The 27061-nt window shown below is 44.3% G+C and overlaps 2 protein-coding genes across 2 annotated transcripts in view; one reads left to right on the top strand and one right to left on the bottom strand.

The window, feature by feature from the left end:
* The window catches only part of LOC5573435 (vacuolar protein sorting-associated protein 13B), a 66280-nt gene that overhangs the window by 12114 nt on the left and 27105 nt on the right, over window positions 1-27061 (top strand). The window contains exons 2-5 of the mRNA XM_021837917.1: window positions 50-2735; window positions 3482-6593; window positions 11857-13523; window positions 13893-14424. Of these exons, the coding sequence (XP_021693609.1) occupies window positions 50-2735; window positions 3482-6593; window positions 11857-13523; window positions 13893-14424 (7997 nt within the window). The remainder of the gene's footprint in view (window positions 1-49; window positions 2736-3481; window positions 6594-11856; window positions 13524-13892; window positions 14425-27061) is intronic.
* Window positions 14419-26057, bottom strand: LOC5573438 (serine--pyruvate aminotransferase, mitochondrial). Its single transcript, XM_001660825.2, has 4 exons — window positions 25293-26057; window positions 15002-15097; window positions 14684-14929; window positions 14419-14625 (listed from the first exon to the last, which is right to left on the bottom strand). The coding sequence occupies exons 1-4, from the start codon at window positions 25961-25963 to the stop codon at window positions 14457-14459; spliced, it is 1182 nt and encodes a 393-aa protein (XP_001660875.1). The 5' UTR covers window positions 25964-26057; the 3' UTR covers window positions 14419-14456.

Below are 27061 nucleotides of genomic sequence, written 5' to 3'. Positions count from 1 at the left end.
CCAAAAATTGAGGAAATTTCTATAACAATTTTATTGTGCTTTCTTTTAGAGTTCGTACTGAAGCTGCAAGAACCAGGGAATCGATCCGCTCCTCGGAAGGATGCCTCCAAGAAGGGCAAAAATTCGGAGGAAGCTCCCCCACCGGGTTACATGGCCTCGCTGATCAATCGAATCGCCAATAACATCACCATCCGTTGTCACAACGTGATCCTGAAGTACGTCGAGGAGGACATCGTGGTGTCAATGAACATCCAGCAGCTCTCGATGGAATCGGCCGATGGCAAGTGGAATCCGGCGTTTATCGACATCTCGCCGACGAGGATTTCCCTGCGCAAGTTGATCAACATCGTGGATCTTACCATCTGTCTGGACAAGCGCAATTCGGCGGGGAAGATTGAAGTGTGCCAGGAACCGGTTCTCTATCGGAGTACGCTGCAGGCCCGGGTGCTGATGAAGTACAGTAACGTTCCGACGCAGGACAGGTCCTCCATCACTCGGATCGATATCCATAGTAAGTTTCTGGACTTCAACGTTTCGTCGCAGCAGTTTCCGATGCTGATGCGGTTGTTTGAGCTCGGAATGGCACTGAAGCAAGGCAAGATCAAAAGCGAGATTGCCCTCGTGCAGGAATCTGGAGCGGAAGGTGAAGGGGAGACCGGGCAGGAATCGCTGCTGTCGTGGGCGTGGAATTTGCTGCCTTCGTTCTTTCCGGAGGAGAACGAGAGTGATCATACGGAGGATCACGAGTTTCATGTGTTTCATGCCGGGTACTACGTGGATCGGATGCGGATGATTTTCAAGACGCAGGAGTTCGTGGGGGACAGTGTGGTCGGAACGGCCAGAAAGATCAAGTACAATCCTTTCTTGCAGCTGGATTTTGATGGAGTACATGGAGAGGTGGTGATCTGCGGTTTGAAGTGGTTCAATGTTTCTGGGGGGATTGCTAGGATAGGGCTTCAAGCCTTAGACGATTGTCCTTGCGGACAACCTCTGACAATTCGGGAGATTTTCCAGAGTGAGGCACAGCTGTCGCGAGACGAACATATCAAGGGTTCATTCTTTGACGACAGCTCCGGAGAGAGTCGTAAGTACAATGTCAACTGGAACTATCATCTTGGGACGTACAGTCAGGATGTGCTTTTGGGTAAATCTCCTGCTATAGCTATGGATATTGTCCACGAAGTGCAGATTCCGGATGATCGGAAAACTTCAGATTTCGGAAGTGATCTAGAGTTCAGTAATCTGTCGGAAAAGTACATGATTCGGGCGTTTTTCGGTAAGTTCCGGCTAAAATTCGGTGCTGATACTCTTCATCGGCTGAAAACGTTGATTTCGTATAAGGATGCCTATGAGTATTCTCCGTACTACGAAGAAAAGCCTATTCCTAGTTTAAATCAGCTACTTCCGCCATCTGCGGAGGATTACGACGCTCTGATGAACGAAATACCATTGAAACAAGTTCACATCACGATCATTACCCCTACTCTGGAACTGTTCCCTTTTGATCATGGCAAATTCCAGCTTGGGAGGAAGCGTAGCTCCAGTAAGTTCTCCCAAAATGGTCAGATGATCCCTTACTTATCGGTAGTCTTCAATCGGGTCGAGTGCAACATCCTAACGCCTCTCTACCCCAACCGACTGATCTTCACAACTTGCCAACTGCCGGAACCACCGTCCAAGCTGTTCGACAGCTGCTTCCATTCCATTTCCGGAAATCTGGAACGCCTCCAAATCAAACTACACCACAACGATTCAGAACTGCTCATTGCCACGGCTATCAACCTCAATCACCAGCATCGATTCCTCATTTTCCCGGAACTGTGGCCCAACTCGGAACTCAACAAAATTGAGCACAACTACGGCATTTCCGACCTCAAGTTGCTTCTCAGCCCTCCGCAAACCTCAGCCGCATGGTCCATCTTCCAGACACTCTCCACCCAAACTGCCTTCTTTCATCCGTCCGCAGAAATCCTTTCGAACCTCTTCAATACCGCAATGCCAACCCTGGACCTCACAATATCCCAAGTTCATCTCCGGCAAATCTTCTCAGAGTGCACTATGTCCCTCAAACTGACCTCCCGCAGCCTCCGCTGTCTCTCCTACATTCCCAGTACTTCGGCTACTCAACGTTCCCTCACTGCCCTCTGGCCGGATCACCCCACCGATGAAGACTTCCTCACCATCATCGTCCAACTTCCGATCGATCATCAACTGACCTCTCTTGAGCATCCTCCTCTCTTCTACGGACGCTTCCTCGATCTCAGTCTCAACTTCGATCCCACCCTCTATGAATTCCTCCGCATCCTCCCGGCAAACCTAGCCGCCTGTCAGGATGACCCCCTAGCTCGGACCCACGCCCGCCACTCCCTAAGCCCGCGGAAATCGGTCGAACGCATGCTGCCGAAGAAAGCCACCCAGCCCATCACCTCGGTCCACTCCAGTTCGGACAAGGTCGACACGCAACCTCCGCCGGCGTTGACTCCCCTTCCGCCGAAGGTGGGATCAACCGTCGCCGAAGATGACACCGAGAAAGACGAAGCGGTACCGCAGGAGAGCACAGAAGCGCTCGTCGGAGTGGAGTTTTGGAAGCAGCTGTCCCGTAGGATCATCTTCCATCTGGAGCTGCGGCACTGCACCGTGTACTTTCCGCAGCGCAACATCGAACACGAGCCGATCGGAGGCAGGAGGCCACCACCCGAGGAAGAGTTCGGAGACAATGAGATCGTCATGCTGAAGTAAGTAATTTATTGATCATTTTTATCTTCTAGCACTCCAAGGATTTCCTCGAGAGGTCTTTAAGAGATTTCCTAGGAAGGTCCTCCAGAGGACTGCCTGCCGCAGGAATCCCTCCAGGGATTACCGCAGGAATCTTTCCAGAGATTGCCGCAGGAATCCCTCCAGGGATTGCCGCATGGATTCCTCCAGAGATTGCCGCACGGATCTCTTCAGGGATTGCCGCAGGAATCCCTCCAGGGATTGCTGCAGGAATCCCTCCAGGGATTGCCGCAGGAATCCCTCCAGGGATTGCCGCAGGAATCCCTCCAGGAATTGCCGCAGGAATCCCTCCAGGGATTGCCGCAGGAATCCCTCCAGGGTTTGCCGCAGGAATCCCTCCAGAGATTACCTCAAGAATCCCTCCTGCAGGAACCCCTCCAGGAGTTGCCGCAGGAATCTCTCCAGGGATTGCGGCAGGAATCCCTCCAGGGATTGCCCCAGGAATCCCTCCAGGGATTGCCGCAGGAATCCCTCCAGGGATTGCCGCAGGAATCCCTCCTGTGATTGCCGCATGAAACCCTGCAGGGATTTTCTTAGGAATCCCCCCAGGGATTTTCTCAGAAATTCCTCCAAAGATTTCCCCAGGAATCTCTCGCCTTTTCCAGTAATTTCTCCGGGGATTCCTCCAGAAATTTCTCGAACGATTTCCCTAGGAATCTCTTCAGAGATTTGCTTCCTGTTCTTATCAATTATCCTCACATTTCAGGCTTCCACTCATTACGATCAATTCGGCATTAAAATCGACAAGCCTGTCCGCCAACATCAACCGGTTTCCCATCAGCCTGGCCAAGTCTGTGTGGCCAGACGACAAAGAAAGCTTCCCGTGGACCATCTCGCTGGCCAACACATCCAGCTGGACCTACCAGAACCGGCAGATGAACAAACTGCTCGACGAAACGACCACCAACATATCGCTGGTGCTGAACTTCAAGGAAGATGGCACAGCTTCCTCCGCATGCTTCCACGTGGACACCTCGCCGCTCAAGGTAAACTTGTTCCAGGAACAGCTGGCACTTCTCAACGTCACACTGAATAGACTGTTGTCCCTACCGATGGTTCGAGCTCGTAGCGACTCAAATGGAAAATCACGTGAGCCACAGATTTTGGAGATCTCCCAGAAATCCAGCAGCGCCGCAACGGCAACTGATTTGAAGGAGTTCTTGGATATGACCCACAACTCCAGTAGGGCTTCCGAGGAAACCCTAAAGGAATCAGGCAAAAAGGAAGCTCTTCCCATTTCCGTTTGGCTGCAGTGGACCTTTTCAAAGGTGACAGTCAATTGTATCGGAAAGGACGAAGTCGGCCAGATGAAAATACGACTTGCTATCGAATTGGAGGACATCATCTACAGCTTGGACATGCAAGACGTGTATCTGCAAATCAAGGCCAAAGTCGGTGGCATGAGCGTCCAGTGCTACGAATTCGACGTCGACAAAGGAGCTTGGGCCAAGAATGAGGCGCTGGCATTGACAGTGCAAACTGACTCAGGCGGTTCAAGCAAATCCGCCAACGATACATTCCTCAACCTAACCTTGACGAAGGCAGAAACCACAAACGTACATACCAAATGGGACACGGTTCGAAAGAATCGAGAACATAACGACACCCTCATCGAAGTCATCGCCAAAGTAGAGCAAATCGATCTACGACTAGACCTGGATCTGCTGGAACAATGCTTAGATGTTCTAACGATTTTCCAAAAACAAGACGAGCCCGAGCCTCCTCAGAAAGTGTTCGGCGTGAGAGATCTCCCCCTGATTCTGTTCTCCAGCAAAGGACTTCGCTTGTTTATTCCTCTCAGAGATTGCTCCGATCGCTGCAACGCCTACATCTTCAAGATCAATTCCATCACCATGCATCACAACGTGGAGAACCCCATCTGTCGGGTTCCTTTGCGTCCCGACGTCTACACCAAGGCTGCCCAGATGCGAATCCTCAACGTCCCGGGGTCCAAAATCGAAGATCGCCAGTACGAAGTCCTGCTGAAGGAGATCTCGCTCAGTACGGCCTGTTGGTCAGACATCCTGGCGTATATCCAAGATCAAACCTCGGCCACCACCCACCACGACAATCCGGCCTTCGAATGGAACAATCTTCAAGATGTCCAACGATCGTCCGACTTCGAAGTCAACACGATTTTCAAAGAGTTCAACTTCTCCGTCATCTACGCTCCCTGCATAATCTACAAAAATGTTCTCATCTGCAGCCAAGCCATGGAGCTGAACTGCATGTCCGATCTTCTCATGGACCTGGACTTGGATCAACTACGCCTGGCTGGCAATATCTCCCGCAAAATCAGCAGCATTCTGCAAGTGATCAGTCCTTTCCGACATGGCAGTTCCTCCTCGAACAGCAGTGTGGTCGAGTTCAACCCTGCCCTATTCAGCAGACAAATCAGTCAAGATGCTATCAGCATCGACTCCGTGAGGTCGCTGCGAGACTCCGAGTTACCACGAACTCGTCGAAGCTTTTCCAAACTCTCTCGCTTTGAGGAGGACTCCGGTGTGGAATCGTACAGAGCGTCGGACACGAAGCAGGCAACTTCGAGTGGTAGAAGAAGCATTGGAGGAGGATCTCGCCAGAGAAAGATCTCCAGCCGGTCTTCCGAGCAGATGTTGAAAACTTCCCTTGGTCCTTCCGCGGAAAATCAGGTCATTCCCTACGAAGTCTGCTTCCTAGGCGGTTACTTCAAAGTTAATCTGCATGATAGAAAATCAACGGATCAAGATTCTAAAGTCCTGTTCCGGATGGTGATGGCTCAACCGAATGGATTACTATCCCTAAATCTTCTAGAAAGGGTCGTTCAACTATCCCTGTTCGACTTGATCATCGACCTCGATGAGCTATCGCTGCTAAAAACGCTTCCCGGAGAGCCGGACGATCTTGGCATACCGCAACCGATTATCAAGACCCGTTTCGTAAACAGCACGGCCAAGAAGAACAACGAACTGAGCGTGGAGTTCAAAAGACCGATCAAGTTTACGGTCTCGCACCAGAAATTGAAGGTCCTGCAAGATCTTGGCGATATTCTGGTTGGGACCATGGGTGCACCACAAGCAACCGATCGACCTCAGCGGAGCCTGAGGAAACTCCCCAAACCCATACTGAGCCGGAATAAATTCAAAATGATCAAGTCCAACATGTACGACGTCGAAAAGGTCAGCGTAAGACTGTCCCAGACGATGATCCACCTTCTGGACGAAGATCACCAAACGTACAACTGCAAACTATCATTTTCTGCCATTCAATCGACATTACGAGTGCAAGAGCGACCGGCTCGCATGTCGTTCAATCTGGACCTGGAAGAACTGGTCTTCTGCCAAGCTTCGTTCGTGATCGTGCATCCATTTTCATTCAATCTGCAAGCGACCTTGACCCAGGAATATTGGAAACGCGATCCGTTGATCCAAGTTAAGCTGCATTCGAGTTATCTTCAGCTGGATTTCAATCCGAACAATCTGCAGGAAGTCCAGAGTATGTCGGAACTCTTCAATCAAGTACTAGGTGCAAAGTCTTCGGAAGAAACCGCCAGCAGAACTTCGGTATCTGCCAGTGCCAATATGACGCCAAGTCGGGAGAATCTGATTCCTCTGTCGGCGCCGGGATTCTCCCGAAGGGACTCCAAGGGAGTTCAGGAGGAGCACTACCAAGATGATCTCCGGGCCGGGGCGTTTCAATTTATCGAGTCCAGTCGAAGTAACGAGTTGCCACTGCCGTACCAGATTAAGATCATCAACCGCGATCAGGGAATCATCTGCTGGCGATATCCTCAACCTAGGGCGCTGTACAATGTGACCGTGTATCCGGTGCCGATGAGCGTAAGTACCGAATTTCTTCATGGGTTTATTGTTTGGTTGATGAATTGCTCAATGTGACAAACTTGCTAGTGTCTGTAAGGAATTTTTGTCATATATTTTGGTGAAAAATGTGATTTCTTGAATTCTTCTATAGATTTCTCCAAAAATTCGTTCAGAAAATTTCTTCAGTAGTTTTTCAAGGGATACGTTCAGTAGTCCAATGAGGATAAATCCATTAATTTCCACCAAAGATTCTGTTGGTTATTCTTCTACCCATTTTTCCAGTTATAACGTCAGGAGATCTTCTATACATTCGTACAAGAAATCTGATGAAAGAACCCATAAATATTTATTCCGTAATTTTGAAGAAATTCGCTTGTCGATGTTTCCTGCAAATCCTATAAGAGATTTTTCAGAAGTTTCAATACTCAATGCTTTTTTCAATTGTTCTTCAAGTCATTTTCTCAGGAATGGATCCCAAAACGGCCGCTATGAAAAGCATAAATAGCGCCCCCATAGTCTTGTGTGCTTCACAGAACAGCAATGCTGTCACTATATTAAATGCGGGGCTACCCCGTTTGGCATAAAGCAAAGCATGAAGCATGAAGTCATTTGGCATAATGGTCATTACGCATAATGGTCATTTGGCATAATGGTCGTTTGGCATAAAAGAAAAGAAATTATAAATTTAAATAGTGCTACTTAAAAAATGATCTGGTGATCAAAAGAAGGGAAATTCGTTGATGAAAATGTTAGTACTCATAACGCCAACGTAGAAAAGAAGGCACATTGTCAATGGAAATGTTAGTAGTTATATTGCAAATCACTAGTTTAACATCGTAATGAGAAAGAACGGCCTATGACCAAAAGAAGGGAAAATCATATATGAGAATGTTAGCAACGGTAACGCCAAAAACATAGCAACTCGGTTTTCAATGATTATGCCAAATGACTATTATGCCAAACGACCGTTATGCCAAATTATTTTATGCCAAACGGCTTTATGCCAAATGACTGTATGCCAAATGGCGTTCCCCGGTTAAATGCCATATACGTTAGCGCCGCTGTTTGGATGCGGTGAGTGTCGAAACCTTCAAAGATCCATTCCTTCAAAAATTTTCACTAGGGCGCCATCAACAAATTATGTAACGCTGAAGTAGGCTCAAACTTTACAACTCATACAAAATTACGGTGCGGGGATGAAAATGGACCCACCTAAGCATCCATTTGTTACGTAACGCTAAATATCCTATTTCAGCGTTACGTAATAAATGGATACTGTAAAAGATCACTTCGGGATTTTTTCAGCATGTTTTACCGTGTTTTAAAGCATTTTTTCTAGGGTTTCCTGCTGCTGCTGTTTCCTTTAGGATTTCTCAATGACTACGCCCCGGATTTTCTTATAAGAATCCTTCAGAAATTCTTTCCAGATTTCTTAAGCACTTCTTTCAGGGTTCAATTCAGCTGACTTTTCCATACAACCCTCAAGTAAATTTTCTCCGGATTCTTCAAAAAGTTCATGTAAAGTTCTAATAGCAGTTCCTATACAAATTTCTTTAAGAATTTCACCAGAGCTTTTTCAGAGACCAAAACATTCTCGATATTTTTGAAACTTGTTAGTTTGTTGTTCTTCTCAATAGTTACTCCAGCCGCCTATCAAGGGAATCCTTCTTGTGCAACGATCCATGAGGGATTGTGCGCTTCGTAAAGCCTACGGTTTTGTTTTTCGTGTCGCCGGAGTGGAATTTTTTTTTCGATTTCGCGTTTTTGTTTGTAGGTTCTTGTTGGACAGTGGAGGCTGCAATACCAACTGGTGAGCTCGTTTCATGCCTTTGTTTCAAATGAGTTAAAAAATAATGGTTCATTTGGCTGGTGTTCAGACAGACTGAACCAAGTGTTTTTTAATGTTTCCAGAAAAACGTACCCCAAGCGTTCGGAATAACAATAGATTGGCGTTATTTGCTGTAATAATGGAACATATCTCTTTGATGAAACTTCTGTATCAAAATAGACTCGAAAAAATCAGAATTGACGGAGGCCTTGACTTATCTTAATTTTGAATATAATTTTTGTTTATTGAATTTTTCAAAATAATACAAGATTTATGAAAGGTTCAACACTAAGTGTCGACTTTTTCTTTAGAGACTGTTTACGAAATCATCATTATTAACTTGTTTATGTTAATGGTCTTTTTATCATATGCGAATGATACTAGTTAAAACCTCTATGACAAATTATAATAATAATAATGACCATTAACTATGTAACCTGTGAAAATCACACATTATTTCCGGATTATCTCTAGAGACCTTATGATTAAGACTATCGTTTACCAAGATGAATCCTCTAATTCTACACTTTCCCATTTACCAAATTTCCACTGAAGGTGCAACTAATGCTAAGTAGCATCCGTTGATTCCTTGTGCAAGTACAGTTGATCTTGCAATAACGGAGTAGCAACTGCAGACGGTCAATCATACTCATGCTCATGATCCAAAAGTTCCATCAAGGATAATCTCAATAGTTCCTTCCTGCATGAATTCATGAGATAATTGTTCATGAGTTTCATCAGAGATTACTCAAGGACTTCCTTTAGGAATACCTTCTAGTTTCCTTCTAGTCCTCAACATAGAAATCTTCAAACAAGTTCTTCAGAGATTCCCTACATGAGCCAACCTGAAATTTCTCTAGGGATTTCTCACAGATTCCCCCAGCCGTTTCTCAAGGAATTCTTTCAGCAGTATAATTCATAGAGAAGTCATAACGCATGATACATATAGTAACTTTTATCAAGAATTTTCTGGTGATTGTTCCATCCATTCCATCAGTTAATACTCCAGGAGATCTTCCTTAGCTTCCTACAGGAATGTCTCTAAGAAACCCCACAATAATTTATTCCAAGATTGTGAACACTCTTTGAAACCCGCAAAAAAGCTATTTTTGTTCCGCACCGTTATTCTAGCAATTTATCCAGAGAATCTTCCTGGACTTCCTCAATTGAACCTTTGAGTTCAATTCCGTTAGAGATACCTGTAAGAATTTTTCATGAGTTTCGTCAGAGATTACTGTAATGATTCCAACATCTCCTTCAGAGATCCCTTCTAAAATACATCCAGGAACTTCTCCAGGGTCCAACCAGAAATTCCTCTAAAGATTCCTCTAGCCATTCTCTCAGCGATTCGTCAAGAAATTCCCCAGCTATTTATCAACAGAATCTCAAAGGAATCCCTCCGAAATTTCCCCCAGAAATTTTTTTGGCAGTCATACATATAGTAACATTTATCAAAGATCCTTCGGTAATTCTTCCACCCAATAAATCTTGTAGGAATCTTCTAAATATTCCTAAAATAATTCTTTCAAGAAACCCCATAATGGTGCTTATTCCAAGATTGTTTAGAGACTTTTCCAGCAAATCCTATAAGTATCTTCCAAACGTACCTATGTAATGTTTTTCCAATTCCATAGGGATTCGGTTAGAAATTTCCTCCAATGTTTTTCCGGAAAATCGTTCGGATATTGTTTTTAACCGATTCGTTAAGTTACTCCAGGAATTGCAACAGGATTGGTGGTCTAATGGCTACCGCTTCTGGTGCATAAGCAGAAGTTCGTGGGTTTAATTCCATGCCCGTCCGATTTTTCGTACTTTGGAGTTTTATCGTGCACTTGCTTCTATCTTTCATTCTTCATCTCTCACACTCAAACGATTCGGTCGTAAGCGACCCCTTGGCAACACTTTTGTTTTCAATTCTTTTCTGCAATATTTTCACCAAATTTAGGTCAGTTCAGTCATATTCAATTGCTTCGCACAAAAATGTATTAATTTTTATGATTCCATTACGAACAAATCACCTGACAAATAACTTCGGCTGCTATTGGCTACCGAGGTCAAACTGAGAGGAAAGATGAGGGGAAATATTGAAATGCACGATCAAACTTTCCTGATTTCAACGCAATATTCGCTAGGATCAGAGACGAATAAGAAACAGTTTCCCTACGCTTCCAGTATTCTATCATTATAGCACACCTTCCCTTACGCATGCTCTATAGGCAGTCTGCTAACCGAAAGCAAACCTCTCCGCCATAAAATTACTCTACCCTCATACATTCCCACATGAACTGGCGTAGATGCAGGGGTATATCCGGTCTACTGTGGGCCAGTTTTAAATACAACATCAATTCATCCCCTTTTCCTCATTGGTCTGCATTCTGACGTGGCAGGCGCCATCGTTGCCTAAAAATAGAAGATCACTTGCACTTATACACTGAAGGTGTCTCTTAGCCCCAAGCATTCATCTGGTTAGTTCCTTGTGTAAGTGCAGCTAGTCTGGCAATACTGGAGTAGCAACCACGAGCGATCAAGCACTCTTAGTTAGGAACTCGGGAATATTCCTGTGGCCGGAGTTATTCCGGTGGGTAACTGGGTCAAGTTGGGTAATTAAGGGCTATTTTTCGGGACATGTCAAGATATCTTTATTTATTTTCAATGACAATACATTTAATTTGCATAAATCATTAAGATCTAATATTCAGCATTATAAATGGAAAGCTATAGACCGTTTAAAATGTAAGGAATGCGACCACTAGAACCTAAAGCCCTGAAGAACTGGCTTCAGATTAGTTGGATTCTAAACCGTTTTAATTCTCGAAAACTAAAGATCAAACATAGTTGCTCCCTAAAAAGCGCCACTTCTATGTAATTTTGATGCATACTAGGGGCCTGCAAATGATCATTTGTAGAATTAATCTAATGCATTCCATTCATGCTTTCCAATTCAATCGTTTCTCAAAAGGTTTAAGCTGATGCGTTTTTCTTAAAATACCACGATATAGGTAGTGGCTACGATTCTGGAAATTATGTGTGACTCGAAACTTGCCTACCTCCAAGGCATCTTCTCTCCGGAATAATTCCGGCCACAGGAACATTCCTGTGGTCCTTTGTCCACTTTTAGAAACTAGATATGTGTTCCAGTGTAGTGACCAAAAATAACTGAAATCCGTAAGTATTCGCTGAGCGATGAGAGTTTTAGATTTTCTTTCTTTCACTCAGGTTAATACGGGTTAATGTTCTGAAAGAAACCTATCTGAAAGCTTTCTGAGAATCTATCTTGTTACATTTAACAAGAATTTCCACAGAGATTTCAGTAGATTTTCTTCTGATACTTTTACAAGAACAGTTACTTTGATTCTTAGCGCATGAGCTCCTCGTCAAAACCAGGTTCAAATTTGTGATGGTCAAATACACTTCGTGGCAGAATTCCTCATATATTTTTTTCTTATTCTACAGACCAACAAACCCCTGAAGATTCAATGCAAGCTGGAGTACTACTCGGAGATCTACAGCGACTTTTTTGAGTTGTGCGACTTTACGTTGTGCGAGAACGAGAAGGTCATGTTGAAGCTGCCCTCACGCAAGATCGCCTCGTCCATCTGGAGGATCGTCATGACGCAGAATGTCATCTACGAAGGCGGTGGCAGTGACGAATCCAGCGGCGAAACGGACTCCACCGAGCATGGCAAATCTCTCATCTCGAACATTACCGACGTTCTGAAGGACACTTACTTGTCGACGGGTCGCATCGTAAGTCTTCCATATCGACTGCACCCGAAGATCTTCGTGGCTTGCATGCGGGTTGATTCGATGTTCAACCCGAACCTCATCCCGAACGTCGAATGCACCGTAGAGCTTCGACCCGTCCAGATCAATTTGTTCAACGTGACGAACTTTTCGATGGATTCGAAACTTCCGAAACCCTTTGAAAGCTATCGACTTTGCAAGGAAACCATAGGAGCCAAGAATCACAAGTTTCTGATGCTCAACTCTAGCCACTTGCGGATTCGCACGGCTATCTACGACAACTTTGACGTACTGCTCAGTGGAGAGTTGAACCTGCACTGCGATCTCCTGGACTATAGTCACTACACATTCGAGAACATTTTGGAGTTGGTCAACTTGAAAGTCATCGCTTCGATCGAGGAAGACTCGTTGGAACTGAAGACGATATCGGATGACATACTGGTGCGTTATGGGCCTTCAGTGGGATACAACTTGATAGTGGCGGAAAGATTCTGGAACTCCAAGGAAGGTTCGGTGTTGATGTACGGAAAGTACATCGTTTGCAATCACACTCACGTTGGGTTGAAATTCGGTCAGTACGACACCGGGGAGGCGATCTTCGTGGGTACCCACGAGCTGTGCCTGTACGTATTCAAAAGTTGTCGTCATGCCCAGGTTCTGCAGTTGACGTTCAATGAGAACACAAAAGATATCTGCACCGAACCGTTTTCCGTTGCGAAGGAAGGCTTGTTCTATGTGAGAGTTCTTCCGATTTTCGAAGAAGACGTTGAAGACGAAAAGCTGTTCGTGGTAAGGATCGAGAACCTTAGCAACGCTCAGAAACGTATCACCATTGAAGGGCAGATAAATTTCTTTAACATGACGACGCAGCGGCTGAAGATTCAGTACAAGTTTTACAAGGTGATTCCGAACAGCGAGAAACATTACGTGTCCACGAGCTTCTTAATCGATGGCGGTTCCAATGCGAACGTATTCGGCGCGGCGAACAACAAGAATCAGCAGAGCTTCAAGATCTCGATCGACGGTGAGAAGAAAGGCTGGTCTGGAGACATTCCGATGCGGGAGATTATGAACGGTTCGAAGCCCTATTTGGTGAAGATTCCGACGGAGATCGTCAAGGAGGGATTCCTCAGCTATTGGGTACGAATCATCCGGGAGAGGATCGGCGAGAATGCGGAACTTAAGGATGCCTTCAACGAGCGGGTTCTGGTGGTCATTTGGCCGCTTTTTATGGTGCAATCGATGCTAACGGTCAACACCACTGCGTACGAGGAGAAGATCGATCAGACCTTCTCAATCTACGGTCAGGGCGAACGGAGACAACTCGTCGTCTCTGGCACAAATGCTGATGAGCATGAGCTGCAATTCCGGATGAAGTAAGTACATACCGTGCAGACAGCGCCTTATTCTGAACAATCTGTTCCGCATTGTGATCATTAATCGTTTTTATATTCAATATAGAAAACTGAAAGTTCAAAACATGATTCATTGTAACATTTATAAACTAAAAAACATGATTCAGTTGATTTTTGTTTGTCCATAATAAGGAATTTGTTTAATTATTTTTGACTAATCGCTTTATATAATTTAAAACGTTTACCTTGAAAATAAACGTCGAAATACCTTATTATTTAGCTAGGTCATTAAAATTGCATTTTGTTAACGGTACAGAATAAGCTGCTAGCACTATTTATTTGAATCAATACTTTCTATCCTAGATATTTATGAGTAATTCATTCCTATAGCTTCAACGCCCTTCACGGAGAAGACAAGCGAAAGGCCCTACTGTCGTATCGGTTGATCGACGGGCGATCATTCTTCCAAGTTCCGGATCGGTTCAAAACGGTTGAAAGCGCCATTGAAATGCTACAAAAGAACCACACCCTGAATTGGCCTTGCTCCCGAGAGGACGAACTCCGCTGGAAGCGTGAGAACTCCATCCAAGAAGCAACCCTCCCACTGTATCACTGTTCGGCAGCACATGAACTATCTTGCTGTCTTATGCTGAGTATCGCCCCATGGTGCTTGTTCATCAATCAACTGGGCTGCCAAGTGCGAATCAAGAACTATACAACCAACGAGCAGAACATCGTAGAACCGAATAATATCCTGATGCCACAATACATCGAAGTCGGGTTCACTCTGGAACTAGACGTTGGCATGCAGCTGGAATCCGAACTGATCTATCTGAACGGAGAGTTCAAAAAGCAGGCACCCAACAGCTACGTTCTACCGGTGGAGGGTTCGATCGAAATCAACTTGCGATCCGAGAATGGGGTAAGTAAAACTATATTATTCCTAATTTCTAATTACATTTTGCCCTTAACCTGGACGTCCGGTTTCACGGCCGCGACCGCTTCCTGGAAGACTTGAAGAACTCGATCCACCCGTTCGGTGGTAGCGTTCTGTCCCATCAAACCAATTCGGAACACCTGCCCGGCTGTGGGCCCTAAACCTCCGCTGATTTCCACCAAATACCTGAAAGAAAATATCAAGTTTCAATTCCAAGACCTGATTGAAGTCTCGCTCAACTCACGTCTTCATGGCGTACTGGGCGGCCTTGAGCCAATCCACGCCCTGCGGTACCTTGATGGTCGTCACCGTCGACAGGCGATCCTTGGGATCCGCGTACAGTTCAAAACCAGCATCTTGCAGTCCGCGGTACAACCGCTTGGCGCAGTCCTCGTGGCGGGCAATCAACGCCGGTAGGCCCTCTTCACAGGCCATGGCAATGGCTTCTCGCAGGCCGTAAAGTAGCGTGGAGGAGATGGTGTGATGGTAGCTAAAGTTAGGAAGGTGGCAAAATGTTTCAACTTAGGAAAAGGTTTGATGAATGGAAATGTTTTATACATACATTCTGGGTCTTCCGAAGCAGCCCCAATAGTCACCGACGAGGGACATATCCCAGTAGTACACTTTGACTTTGGTGTTGCGGCGCTTGTAGCGTTCTCTGTAAGAAAATATTTGAAAAGTGGACGTTAGAAATCTTTATAAATGTGAAATTTAGTATGCATAATCAACGACCTTCATCATAAAATCAAGCGAGTTGTTCTCACAAATCAATGTCTTCGAACATCATTTGTGGATGTTTTAAAACCACGTGACCTTTTTATTACGAGTAGGTTAGGTCTGATCAAAAACAAACCTTTGGCATGTATCCAGCAACGTCTTCTTCGACGAGAAGTGCTAGAAGAAGACGAATGAGGCAGTTGCTCGCTGTCTGTTGTAAATAGCGTACGTGACTGTTGGTTAGCTCTGCTGGATTGCTCGACTAATGCCCCCCGGCCGTCGTGGCTTGACATTGCCGAGTTTGTGAAGCAGTTACAAACTGATGTGTCCGATGTGGAAACCGTCTACAAGGTAACGGAGAATCGTAGCATATGCATCAAGTTTAAGTCTGAATCCGCAATGTTAGAGGCTTTGCGGGTAAATTCGGAACCAAAAAATGTCCAATATGCATCCGGGAAAACAGTGAAAGTTTGCATGGAAGTTGCAGGTCGCAATATTGAATACTGGAGACGTTTCGCTAGCGTTTCAACCATACGGAAAGATGAATAGGATGTCCAACGAGGAAAACTACGTACGCTGTAATCACCAAAGCAAAAGAAGCGGTAGCTGTGGAAGAGGAATTGATCGTCACCGAGGACGACATTGTGGAAGTTATTGAAGAAGAAATACTTGAAGAGCCTTTGGAAGTCGAGAAGGAAAAAACTGGGAAGAAACTGCAGACAGATATGCAGAAACCGGAAATCGACGATGACTACATCCATCGGGCGTATGGTTTTTCAAATGTCACGCAACTGGTGAATAACTTTAACGCCGTAATGGAAAATCAGAGGAAAAAGCTAGTGGCAGGCCAGCGTCGAGCCTATTTTGCTCTTCAGGATCCGTCGACCGCGCCCATCCGAAGAAAAGTTCAAATTGTTTAGCGCATGCTAGAAGCTATTGGACAGAATGATATGTGACGATTTTACGAAACTTTCATTGGTGTGCAGATAAAAACTGCGCCGTCTCTCGCCATTGTAAGGATAACGAAAAACTTACTGACAGGTTAAAAAATAATGGTGGCCTTAAAAAACACTTCGAGACATTGCTGAACAAAGAAAACTGAAGTGGATCTGGGAATTATAATCGAGCATGCTATGAATGCTCTTATGATGTCAAGATGAAGTCAAGAAGGCTATCAAAAAGCTGAAGATCAACAAGGCTGCTGTCAAGGACGAGATTCTCAAAAACGGATGTGAGCAGCTGCACGAACTCATTCGCCATATCAATTCAAAAATATTGGAAGGAGAACAACTGCTTACTAGTACATTAGATGCTGTTATTTGCTCTTTGTACAAGAAAAGACATCTACTGGAATGCGGAAATTTATCAAAAAAAAAAATGTTCTAAAAATTGAGATCGTTTGAAGAGTCTGTACACTGAAACAAGCGTTGCAGTAATGAGAACCATGAACGTGTTTTTAAATTTACTATTCCAACCACGATTGAGCTATCATGAACGCTTTTTATTTGCGTTTTGTTCCCTCTCAATCCAACCGCGTCGATAGCCGAGCGGCTAGCGTTCGTGCTTGACAATCGCCAGATCCTCGGTTCGATTCTGGTCTGCTGCAAGTTTTTAACCATGATATAATAATTTTTACTATACAAATGGCGCCATGGTAAAATTGAATGCACAAAATATTCTAAATAAATGCGAATTTAGTCTGCACAAATCAAGTGCGACAAATCCTAGAATCTTGCGAACTCATCATCTGCCATAAGATTTCAAAGCTGCATACGATTCAATGAATAAAAACAAGTTTTTGTTGGCAAATTATGTCCATGGCTTTCCGAAGCTGATTAGACTGATCCGCGCAACTATTGAAGTATCGAAATCATGTATACGGGGGTTTACCACAATAGGCCCAATCACGGAAGGGCGAATCACAGAAATTGCAAAACCAATGTAATTGAAAACCAAAGCATTCAATAACAATATTTTGGAGATTTTTACATTAGGGTAAGACGGGCAGGCGCTGGCCGCTCCAGTGCAACAAGTGAGGTGATTAATGGCCCGGGACTAATCGAGGCCATGGACCGCAATAGGGAGTAACTCTCGAAAATGCACGTAGCTGCTGAGCAACTCGATGTCATCATCGAGTTTGTTAAGAGCAAAAGCAATATCACCAACGACTTGAAAACTAGTCTGGCAAAAAAGATACTAAATCGTGCTAGACTGAAGTGTATTCCTTCACAGGAAACGCGAATATATCAGATGATATTATTCAATACGCAATGCGAAAAAGGGGACTTTCCGAGGATGAATACGTGGCGAAAAGACACATGTTTTCTCAGGGAAAAATGTCCTAAACGGATGTTCTCCAGTGCGGAAAAGCTGGAACGAGCCGAGCTCCGCGATCAAGAGGACATGGTAACAGTGGAGAAATCAATACCACGTCTAAGGCCACGAAAGGCAAGAAAAAGAGCCGCGAGATAGCCCAAACCGAAACAGTGCTTCCACAGGAACCACGGGCGCAAAGCAATAGCAACGCATGGGTACGAGTCGAAAAGAAGAAAACAAGGAAAAAACGGAAACGGCGACCAATCCTAAACCGAAAACAGCGAAACGTAGGAACTCAGGTGAGGCCGTCGTTATCAAAACGGAGGAGACGAAATACGCCTAGGCAGTGTTGATAGAATCACACTCAAATCTCAATCAAACGCTCTCCCGTGAGAACAAACACATTAGCGATCTGTTTCGCAAATATCACGCTAGAGATTTTAATGCAAAATCAACTCAATCAACTCAAACCGTAAAAAATGATGCAGTCGCAAAACCCGGCAAAAACTCGTGAAACCCGAATGTTGTTGTTTACGTTAGAAAGGATTACTATAATTTTACCAGACTAACAACAAATTATTGCCGTGTGTGAGTGAACTGTGGAAATACGAGACAATGAGTCGAAAATGTGAGCCAACTCATCCATGATTTTTTGACTGCTAAGTTGCGTGATTGACAACTCACGCATGAAAAATCTCAACCGTGAGTTGTGAGAAATTGAGTTTTTCACAACACTGCGCCTAGGTTCTGAAGGCGATGCGAAGCACGCCATTGGGCACAGATGTGCGAAGCATAAGGCAGACTAGGATTGGTGAAATGATCCTAATCTTAACCGAAGAACACAAAGCAAAAAGGTGCAGCCTATAAGCGACTAGCGGAGGAAGTAATTGGCGACGAGGTTGATGTAAGATCCCTGATCCCGACCAACCAGTCTTCATAATTCTTTATAGATCTTTGACCAACGATGGCGATAGCTAACGGTTCAAAACGAATCTATATCGATCGCTATCGAAATTCACTGACTGGTTGACCGGGATTGCAGAAGTGACTCTCCTGTGTAAAAATATGGATGAGCTCACTGATGCAGCGGAGGTCTCGACTGCCCTCAAAGAGTAGTGTAACGTAGCCAGTAAGGCAGGTCCGCCCAACCTTTTTGAACCTCTGGCCAAATCACAGAAACAATTTTGTGTCGCGGGCCACATTTTTAAACGCACAAATATTCGCTTGAAGTCATACAAAATTCATTAAATAAAGTTCATAAAATCTGACAAAAAACAGTGAATGAAGTAAATTTCATTTGAAGACATAAAAAATCAGATAATAGCTGTTAAGTATCCTGATGAATATTGTGAGAATTCCTTTCAAAATTATTCATCAATTCTCGCATAACTTGTGATCTCGCCCTAAAAGCCATTAGTAACCGAGTGTGTATCTTGTTGCTACCGAGTAAAAGAATGGATTTACACGTTATTTAATAATGCTACGATGAAGAGGAGAACCACCTCTATCTCCCAGTGGTGATAGTTTTCATCCAGGTCCATTAATTTGCTTAGAAACGAGGAGCTACACACTCGGTTACCAATGGCTTTTAGGGCGTAATCTCAAGTTATGCGAGAATTGTTCATAATATTTTGAGGAATCTACCCCAAAAATTAAGGATCCTGTGAGAAAAATATTCAAGATTCTATAAAAATCATACTCTGAGTTCTGTCAAAATCTGACCTAGTATTATTAGCATGACCCAAAATGAACTAAAATCCTGATCAAGCTTTTACAAAAATCTTGGTCAGAATGTCCAGAATTTTACAAGAATCGTGCCTAGGATTCCTTCTAAATTTCACTCAAATCTTTGAGAATGCTAAAAAGTATTTATTAAGAAACCTGCTCAAAATTTTATTATAAATTCGCTTATTGCTCTACTAATATAGCGTTATATTGTAATCATGCCAAGGATTTCCAAAATAATACGTATTAAATTTGTTGAAAATTCTGGCTAGTAATCTATGAAATCCTGCTGAAAGTTCTGTAAAAATCTTGCCATTGTTATCCATGAAAGTCGTGTCCAGAATTCTTAAAAAGTCTTATTGAAGATTTTGTGAAAAGTCTTTTTTTTATAATCCTGTCAAGGATTCTGCGTCCCAGTTGTTGATATTTTTTCAGGATTCTTAGAGAATGTTAGTTTATAATCCAGTGAAATTATGTACGAAAATTTAGCCTTTTGTTCATAAGTTTAGTTCAGGCTGCATTTTTTTTTATTTCGAAGGAAGTCATGGTAGAAAAATTATTGAAACATCCAGAATTTGAGATTTTGAATTTAATCATTCATAAAATTGATTACTAAGATGATTAAGAAACAAATTAAATAGTTACCATTCTAAAATTATTCGGTTGGTAGAAAAGTCAACGGGCCAAATATGAAAAGAATCTTCGAACCCTCCGCGGGTCGCACAAAATAAGGTCGCGGGCCGGATGCGGCCCGCGGACCATGCGTTGGGCAGCCGTGCAGTAAGGCCATCCACCTTAGAAAGAGCACCCAGGTGGCGGCGATAAGGCGGCCAGTTGCAGAGGCTAACAAAGAGAAAAACAGCCTCCTGAAGTTTGTTTCAAGTGTTTCGGGGCCATAAGTCGTGCAAATGCAATGGTTCTGTATCAAAGCAGACAAAACGAAAGTAACACAGTTGAATTAATACCACTGTGATGCAGCTTAGCAGCTGCTTTGGTAGTCAGTGTCGGAAACGAAGGCCGATGTGACGTTACTGTCGAACCCATACCGCATACCAGCCAACAACGGGAACTGGGTGGCGTATAGATCTCAACAGCTAGCAGCTATAGGGACGACAGGACGATACCCAATCCAAGAAGTAGTCTCTATCTCAAATGACGTTTAAGGTGTTATGCGATAGCAAAAATTAACGGCGTGTTCTATTGCAGTTGTTATGCGCCCCAAGATGGTAGATTGAGGAATTATCACACATGATCGACAGGATGATAGCCGAACTAGCTATTCGGCAGCCGGTAGTGATAGGTCACCAGCTTTCCATGAACCGAACCGATGTGCAACTTTGGTTTGAACCTTGCAACTTGTGTTGAACCACAAACGCGCTTCGTCTCTGTACCAGTATATCAAACCGAACCCGGTACATGTGTACTTCGGATCAAACTTTGGTTCAAACTTGGGTTCAAATAATGGCACAAAGCAGGCAGACAGAGAACAGTTGAAATCCACACGGATAAATTTCTACCATCATGTATGGAACTTTTTGGTTTAAATTGCAAGACCCTTGAGGTTTGAATAAATGTTTTATTTAAGCAGATCAATTGAGATCAATACTTTGAATAACATTCAGTGGTAAATTTATGAAAAAAACATGGATTTTACTATATCAAACAACAAGACACGATAAGTAGAAATTGATCAGCGTGGATATCAACAATTTTCTGTCTCTCCGTTTGTGTCATCGTTCTGAACCTCGGATGCAACCGAAGATTTGCACCAAAATTTGAACCGCGGTTGCAATCGAGGTACAAATGGACCGGTTTTTGAACCGGCGTTTGCACCGATGTTCACTTTACACATGTTTGGGTTTAGGTTCAGTTTCGAGCGTTTCGGTTTGCACACGAAAACAGAGTACAGGGAGAGTACCGAAACCGCCTGAACCAACGTGTTCGGTGTTCGTTTGGGAAGACTGCTGGTGACTTCAATGCATGGGCAGTGGGATGGGGTAGCCACTGCACCAACCAAAGAGGTCAACTATTGTTAAATTCCATGGCCGCATTGAATGTAGAGCTGGCAAATGTGGGAACAGTGACTACATCCCGCAGAAATGGTGTTGAATCGATTAGCGACGTGACGTTATGTAGTCCTAACCTTATAGGTACCATGAACGGGCCCATTGATGACGATTATACTCATAGCGATCATCAATCGATTCGCTATAGTATAATACCAGGCGGACGAATAGTAGTGCGATATAACTCGACCCAAGTCCGATGTTGGAAAACAGTGCGCTTCGACGGCGAAGTATTCATTGAAGCCCAGAGGCGCGAACGGAACACTTCGGACCTAAACGGTGAAGAGCTAGTTGCTGTGATATCACGAGCGTGTGATGCTTCCATGCCGAAAAAAGCCCCTCCTAGAGAGAACAGGCCGCCGGTGTACTGGTGGTGCGAATCAATTGCAAATCTTCGAGCATTCTACCTTCGGGCTAGACGAAGAATGCAACGCGCACGCACAGAAGCACAAAGAGAAGAACGCGGTGCAGCATTCAGAGAGGCAAAGTTGGCTCTTTAAAAAGAAATCAAGAGTCGAAAACGGGCATGCTTTGATACTCTATGCGAGAGTGCCAATTCGAGTCCGTGGGGTGACGCCTACAGAGTGGTAATGGCTAAGATCAAAGGTGCCACAGAGCCCCAAGAGAAGACGCCCGAGTTGCTGCGATCGATGTACTTTTCCCGCAAGCCCATGACCCCCAGCGCCGTTAGCGGCAGATGAAGGAGAAGAAGTGGCGAGGGTGACGATCGAAGAGCTTACAGAAGTCGTGAGATCATTCGCGTCAAACACGGCACCGGGACCCGATAGTATCCCAAATGTAGCCTTAAAAGCGACAGTAAATTCGGATTTGGACATGTTCAGAACCACGATGCAATGCTGCATAGATCAAGGAATCTTCCCGAATGTATGGAAGCAACAGAAATTGGTGCTACTACCAAAGGCGGGGAAACCACCAGGTGGCCCGTCGGCATATAGCCCTATCTGTCTACTGAGTAGATATGACGGGCAAGTTATTGGAGAGGTTGATCCTCAACAGGCTAGTACCGTATACAGAAGGTGCGGACGGCCTGTCCAACAACCAGTTTGAATTCAGGGAAGGTAAATCTACTCTGGACGCTATCCAGTCGGTCGTTCAGACACCTGAGGTGGCATTCGAGCATAAAAGGAGCTCTGGATGTGAAGAATCTGTTCAACATCGCAAGCTGAGAAGCGATAGCCCACGCACTTCACCGCCTCAAGGTACCGGTGCAGTTGTGTAAGCTTCTAGAAAGCTATTTTTATGGTAGGATTCTAGTGTATGTCAAAGGAGGGGCGGAAAAGCGTTCGAATTACCACGGGAGTACCTCAAAGTTCAATCCTGGGCCTACTGTTATGGAATGCGATGTACGATGACGTACTGAGGCTGCCCCTCCTACGGGTGTTAAGATTGTTGGCTTCGCCGACGATATCAATGGTATATGGCGAATCGATGGAGGAAGTAGAGTTGATATTAGCGCACTATATATCTATAATTGGCCCATCACAAGACTGAGGTGGTGTTGTTCAACAGCCCCAAGTCCGAGCAACGGGCTCTTATCTCGGTAGGTGATTGCACCATATAGTCCAAGCGATCCCTTAGGCATCTTGGGGTAATGATCGATGACGAGCTCAGCTTCGTTAGCCACGTTGAATATGCCTGTAAAAAGGGCATCGACGGCTATAGCGGCGCTTTCGATGATGATGTCTAACAGCTCTGCTGTAATTGCCAGCAAACACAAGCTCCTGGCCAGCGTGGCGCTATCCATACTAAGGTATGGAGGACCAATTTTGTCAAAAGCGCTTAGAACGAGCAGAAATCGAAGGCGGTTGGAAAGCATGTACATATAGGATCATGTGCTTAAGATTAGCAGGTGCATACCAAACGGCATATAAAGAGGCCGTGTGTATCATAGCCGGGATGACGCCCATCCCGCTCATCATCGAGGAAGATGTTCAACTAACAAGGTTCCCCAGGAGTCCCCAACGCGTGTAAAGAGACAACGCTCAGAGGTTGGCAGCAGGAATGGAATAACTCCACTAAAGGTTGATAAACCCATCGGCTAATACCAAATGTGTTAGACAGATATAAAAGAAACCATAGGGAAGTGAACATCCACCTGATGCAGTTTTTGTCAGGACATTGGCACCTTGTATAGTTTAGAACATTCATAAATTGTGAGAGATGATGCTCGATACATGCACAATATAATAGAGAGAATGTGCGCGGATGCCGAGTGCTTGAATGTAGTAACAACGGGTGTCACTCACATTATGGTAGAATTGCAGCTCCTGTGGCGCGCAGACCAAGAGTCGGCTGCAGAGGATAAGCTTCAGAGGATAAGGTTTCACCCCTTAAAAACATACATAATTGATTTGTTCATATCTCTGATTTGAAAACCAATGTGTTAATTTTAGTTCGTAGGTATTTAAACAAAAACATGTTTTGAACTTTTGCACAATCATCATACTGGGATCTACAGCAGGTATTCAGAAACATTGATTTCAAGAACATCTATTTTTAGTGGTCCGCAGATGATTGTAGATTCCCGAAAGTTGTCGTAGCTTTAAGAAGGTTGGGAACCACTAGTATATTCTATATTGAGTTATCATGTAGGGGTAGTCGGGGCAGTTTGGCCAATGGGGTAGAATGAGCACCTCTTGAAAACTGCATAAATTCTTGAGATTTCATCTGAAATAACATGCAACCCCAAAGCTGATGAGGAAATGGAGCAATAGGAATGTTATAACTCAGTGTTCAAAACTTAAAGAAAAATTAATAAATGATGTTCAAAAAAACTTCCCATATTACCCCGAATGGCTCTTTTAAATTTCATCATTTCAGAATGATGATGTTTAACTGTTGGAATGTTCTTAAAAAATTATATCTTCTTGCACGGAGTGTTCATAAATACTAATAACATTCAAATGTAGTAACAAAAAATTGAATTTGTAGATTATATGGGATTTTTTTGCAATCAAAACTACACGCTCAAAAAAGCGTTCTGGAAAACGTGAACTGTCAAAAAAATGTTCTCGTATGCATGATCTAGTTCACGGTGTATTTTTGCATGTTGACGAGTTCACGCCTGCTGTTCACGGATATAAGAACGGATTTAGGGTGCTCATATACAGTGCTGGGAATGGTAATAGTAGTAGGCTTGAATTTCGCGAAAATCACGTGGCTTCCCCAGTACAGTACATTACGCTACTTATTTCCAAGTCGCTGAAATTGCGTAGCAAGAATTTCAATATCTAATATACCCAAAAAAAACCCACACATTCAGAAATTTAAACTTAGTCTGAAGGATACGAATTTTGAAATGGTCTACACCTTCAATTTCGGCTGAACTCTTATCCCTCGATTTCAACAAACAGATCTTATCCCTTCAGTTTAAAATCAGTGGTTTGGGAGAGTTTTGTAGAGTATAAGATCACGTTCCCGCCAGCACACTTCCTGTACGGCTGGCGTAGGAAAAACATCCCGAAATATAATACTACAAGTCCTCTAGTCTTGCTCTGGTTAACCGATTTGGACAGAAAAGTCCCCATGCCAACGGCTGACTATATCGGTACATAGACGACCTCATGTCAATTTTTAGGCGTTATCAGGACCCAATTTGAAGATATCATAAAAATATCAATTTAAGCACAGGTATGTTTTTTAATGTCTTGTCGATAGCTTCAAATTTTAATAAATGGCATTATGACTATCAACTTTCAGAAGTTTCAAAGTCAATAGGAGATTAGAATGCACTAAAATCAGGCATTGTTTACGCATCCCAACCATTCAAATGCGCTATCTCTTGAATAACAACGCGAAAAAAAAAATGCAGACGAAAACACTGATTGCTCCCAGAGTGTATCAACGAAAATTGTTTGTACCAATCCACAGTGGAAGCAATCAAACCTCACCGCATTCACTTTTGATAAGACCCCCCAATTCAATGCGCGCGTACCTTCTCTTCTTGAGACAAGATAACACCGCACAATCTCCGGACCAGCTACGACGCGACACGTCGATGATACTTACACGGCTCTATGGCTGAATGAAACCGGTGTGATACCGGGTGGCGCCCCAAGCACTTTCTGCGACCCGGTGTACATGGCGTCGATCTCCCAGCGGTCCATGAACATCGGTGCCCCTCCAAGCGAGGCAACCGTGTCCACAATCAGCAGGCAATTGTGTTGATGGCATAGTGCGCCTACTCCTTCCAATCCTTGCAGAACCCCCGTGGAGGAATCGCCCTGGGTCAGGAACAGCACCGATGGCTTGTGGATCAACAGGGCATCCCGAATTTCGTCCAAGCTAAGCGATTGTCCTACTTTGGATTTTACGACTCGCACATCGGCACCATATCGAGTGGCCATATCAGCCGAACGGTCACCCCAGTGACCGGTATGACCGATCAGAATCACATCGCCATCCTCGAGCAGATTGCACAGGGTCGCTTCCATGCCACCGTGACCGGACGCACTGAGACAGAAGGTGGCAATGTTGTTCGTCTGGAACAGATACCGAACACCTTCTTTGATGTCGTCCATAATTTTAAGCGTCTCCGGGTGAAGATGTCCAAGAATTGGCCGCGACATGGCATCCAGCACCCGTTGCGGGGCATTCGATGGGCCTGGACCCATCAGTAGTTTGTTCGGAGTAACAAGAGGCTCCCGGAGAACCGCCGGTGGTGTCACTTTGTATTCCATATTGTAGTTCTCTAGCTCACTGTGGGATGAATGATATTAACTTTTACACGTCGCACTAAATTGCTTGTTCGAGACTGAATGAGCGGATGGGCGAGTAACGGACCGGTTTTATGCTCTCTTGCGCGTGTTTCGTCATCAGCGTGGCGAGCAGTGCTGCCGATGTGGGCAGTTATAATGCCCATCCACAAATATTGAAAAACATCTGATTGAATAATGAGGTATTGAACATTTAGAAGTCTTAATTTTAGATTTTTTTTGTTTTTAATTTGAATGTTCTTAATTTCATAAAGAGCATAACAATTGATGTCTTCTTCTTTTCCGTGGCATGACGTCTCAACTGAGATAAAGCTTAGTACTTTTTATATCCAGAAACTAATCTTCGGAGAGGTTTAAATAAAACGTCCAACTCACTTGAAAGTCACGATACAAGAGATCGAACCGTTGGATTTATTCATTCTTTATACCTTACAACTATAATTTCGAGTTCACTCACGTGATTACTATAATCAAGTTCATTAGAACTGAACGCCTGAAACGCGAGGCAGCAAAAGTTGGACTGGTGGTGAATGCGGCCAAGACAAAGTACATGCTAGCTGGTGGGGCCGAGCGCGACAGGGCTCGCCTAGGTAGCAGTGTTACGATAGACGGGGATACTTTCGAGGTGGTCGACGAGTTCGTCTACCTTGGATCCTTGCTGACGGCTGACAATAACGTTAGCCGTGAAATACGGAGGCGCATCATCAGTGGAAGTCGGGCCTACTATGGCCTCCAGAAGAAGCTGCGGTCAAAAAAGATTCACGCCCGCACCAAATGTACCATGTACAAAACGCTCATAAGGCCGGTAGTCCTCTACGGGCATGAAACGTGGACGATTCTCGAGGAGGACCTGCAAGCACTTGGAGTCTTCGAACGTCGGGTGCTTACCCAGTAAACATTTTGGCTGGTATATTTTTTGCTATACATCATTCTATATGAATCAAATCACTCGTATAAAATGCATGAAAACGCTATATACACACGAAAGTGGAGGCCATATAGCACTTCCCACGACTTTTTCAGACTTTCCATGGTCAGCAATACGATGCCACAAAATTCCGA

Source organism: Aedes aegypti, chromosome 1 (genome assembly GCF_002204515.2).
Source record: "Aedes aegypti strain LVP_AGWG chromosome 1, AaegL5.0 Primary Assembly, whole genome shotgun sequence".
NCBI classification, from domain to species: Eukaryota; Metazoa; Arthropoda; class Insecta; order Diptera; family Culicidae; genus Aedes; species Aedes aegypti.
The sequence above is the reverse complement of the archived record's forward strand: the minus strand, read 5'-3'. Positions and strand labels throughout refer to the sequence as shown.

What these genes read in the sequence shown, in the direction of transcription:
- LOC5573438 (XM_001660825.2), bottom strand. Translation starts at nt 25,963, where the DNA reads ATGGAATACAAAGTGACACCACCGGCGGTTCTCCGGGAGCCTCTTGTT. An exon ending in TCATTCAGCCATAGAGCCGT is followed by an intron (nt 15,098 to 25,292) that starts GTAAGTATCATC and finishes ATTTTCTTACAG; the next exon opens with AGAACGCTACAAGCGCCGCA. An exon ending in TGCTTCGGAAGACCCAGAAT is followed by an intron (nt 14,930 to 15,001) that starts GTATGTATAAAA and finishes TCCTAACTTTAG; the next exon opens with CTACCATCACACCATCTCCT.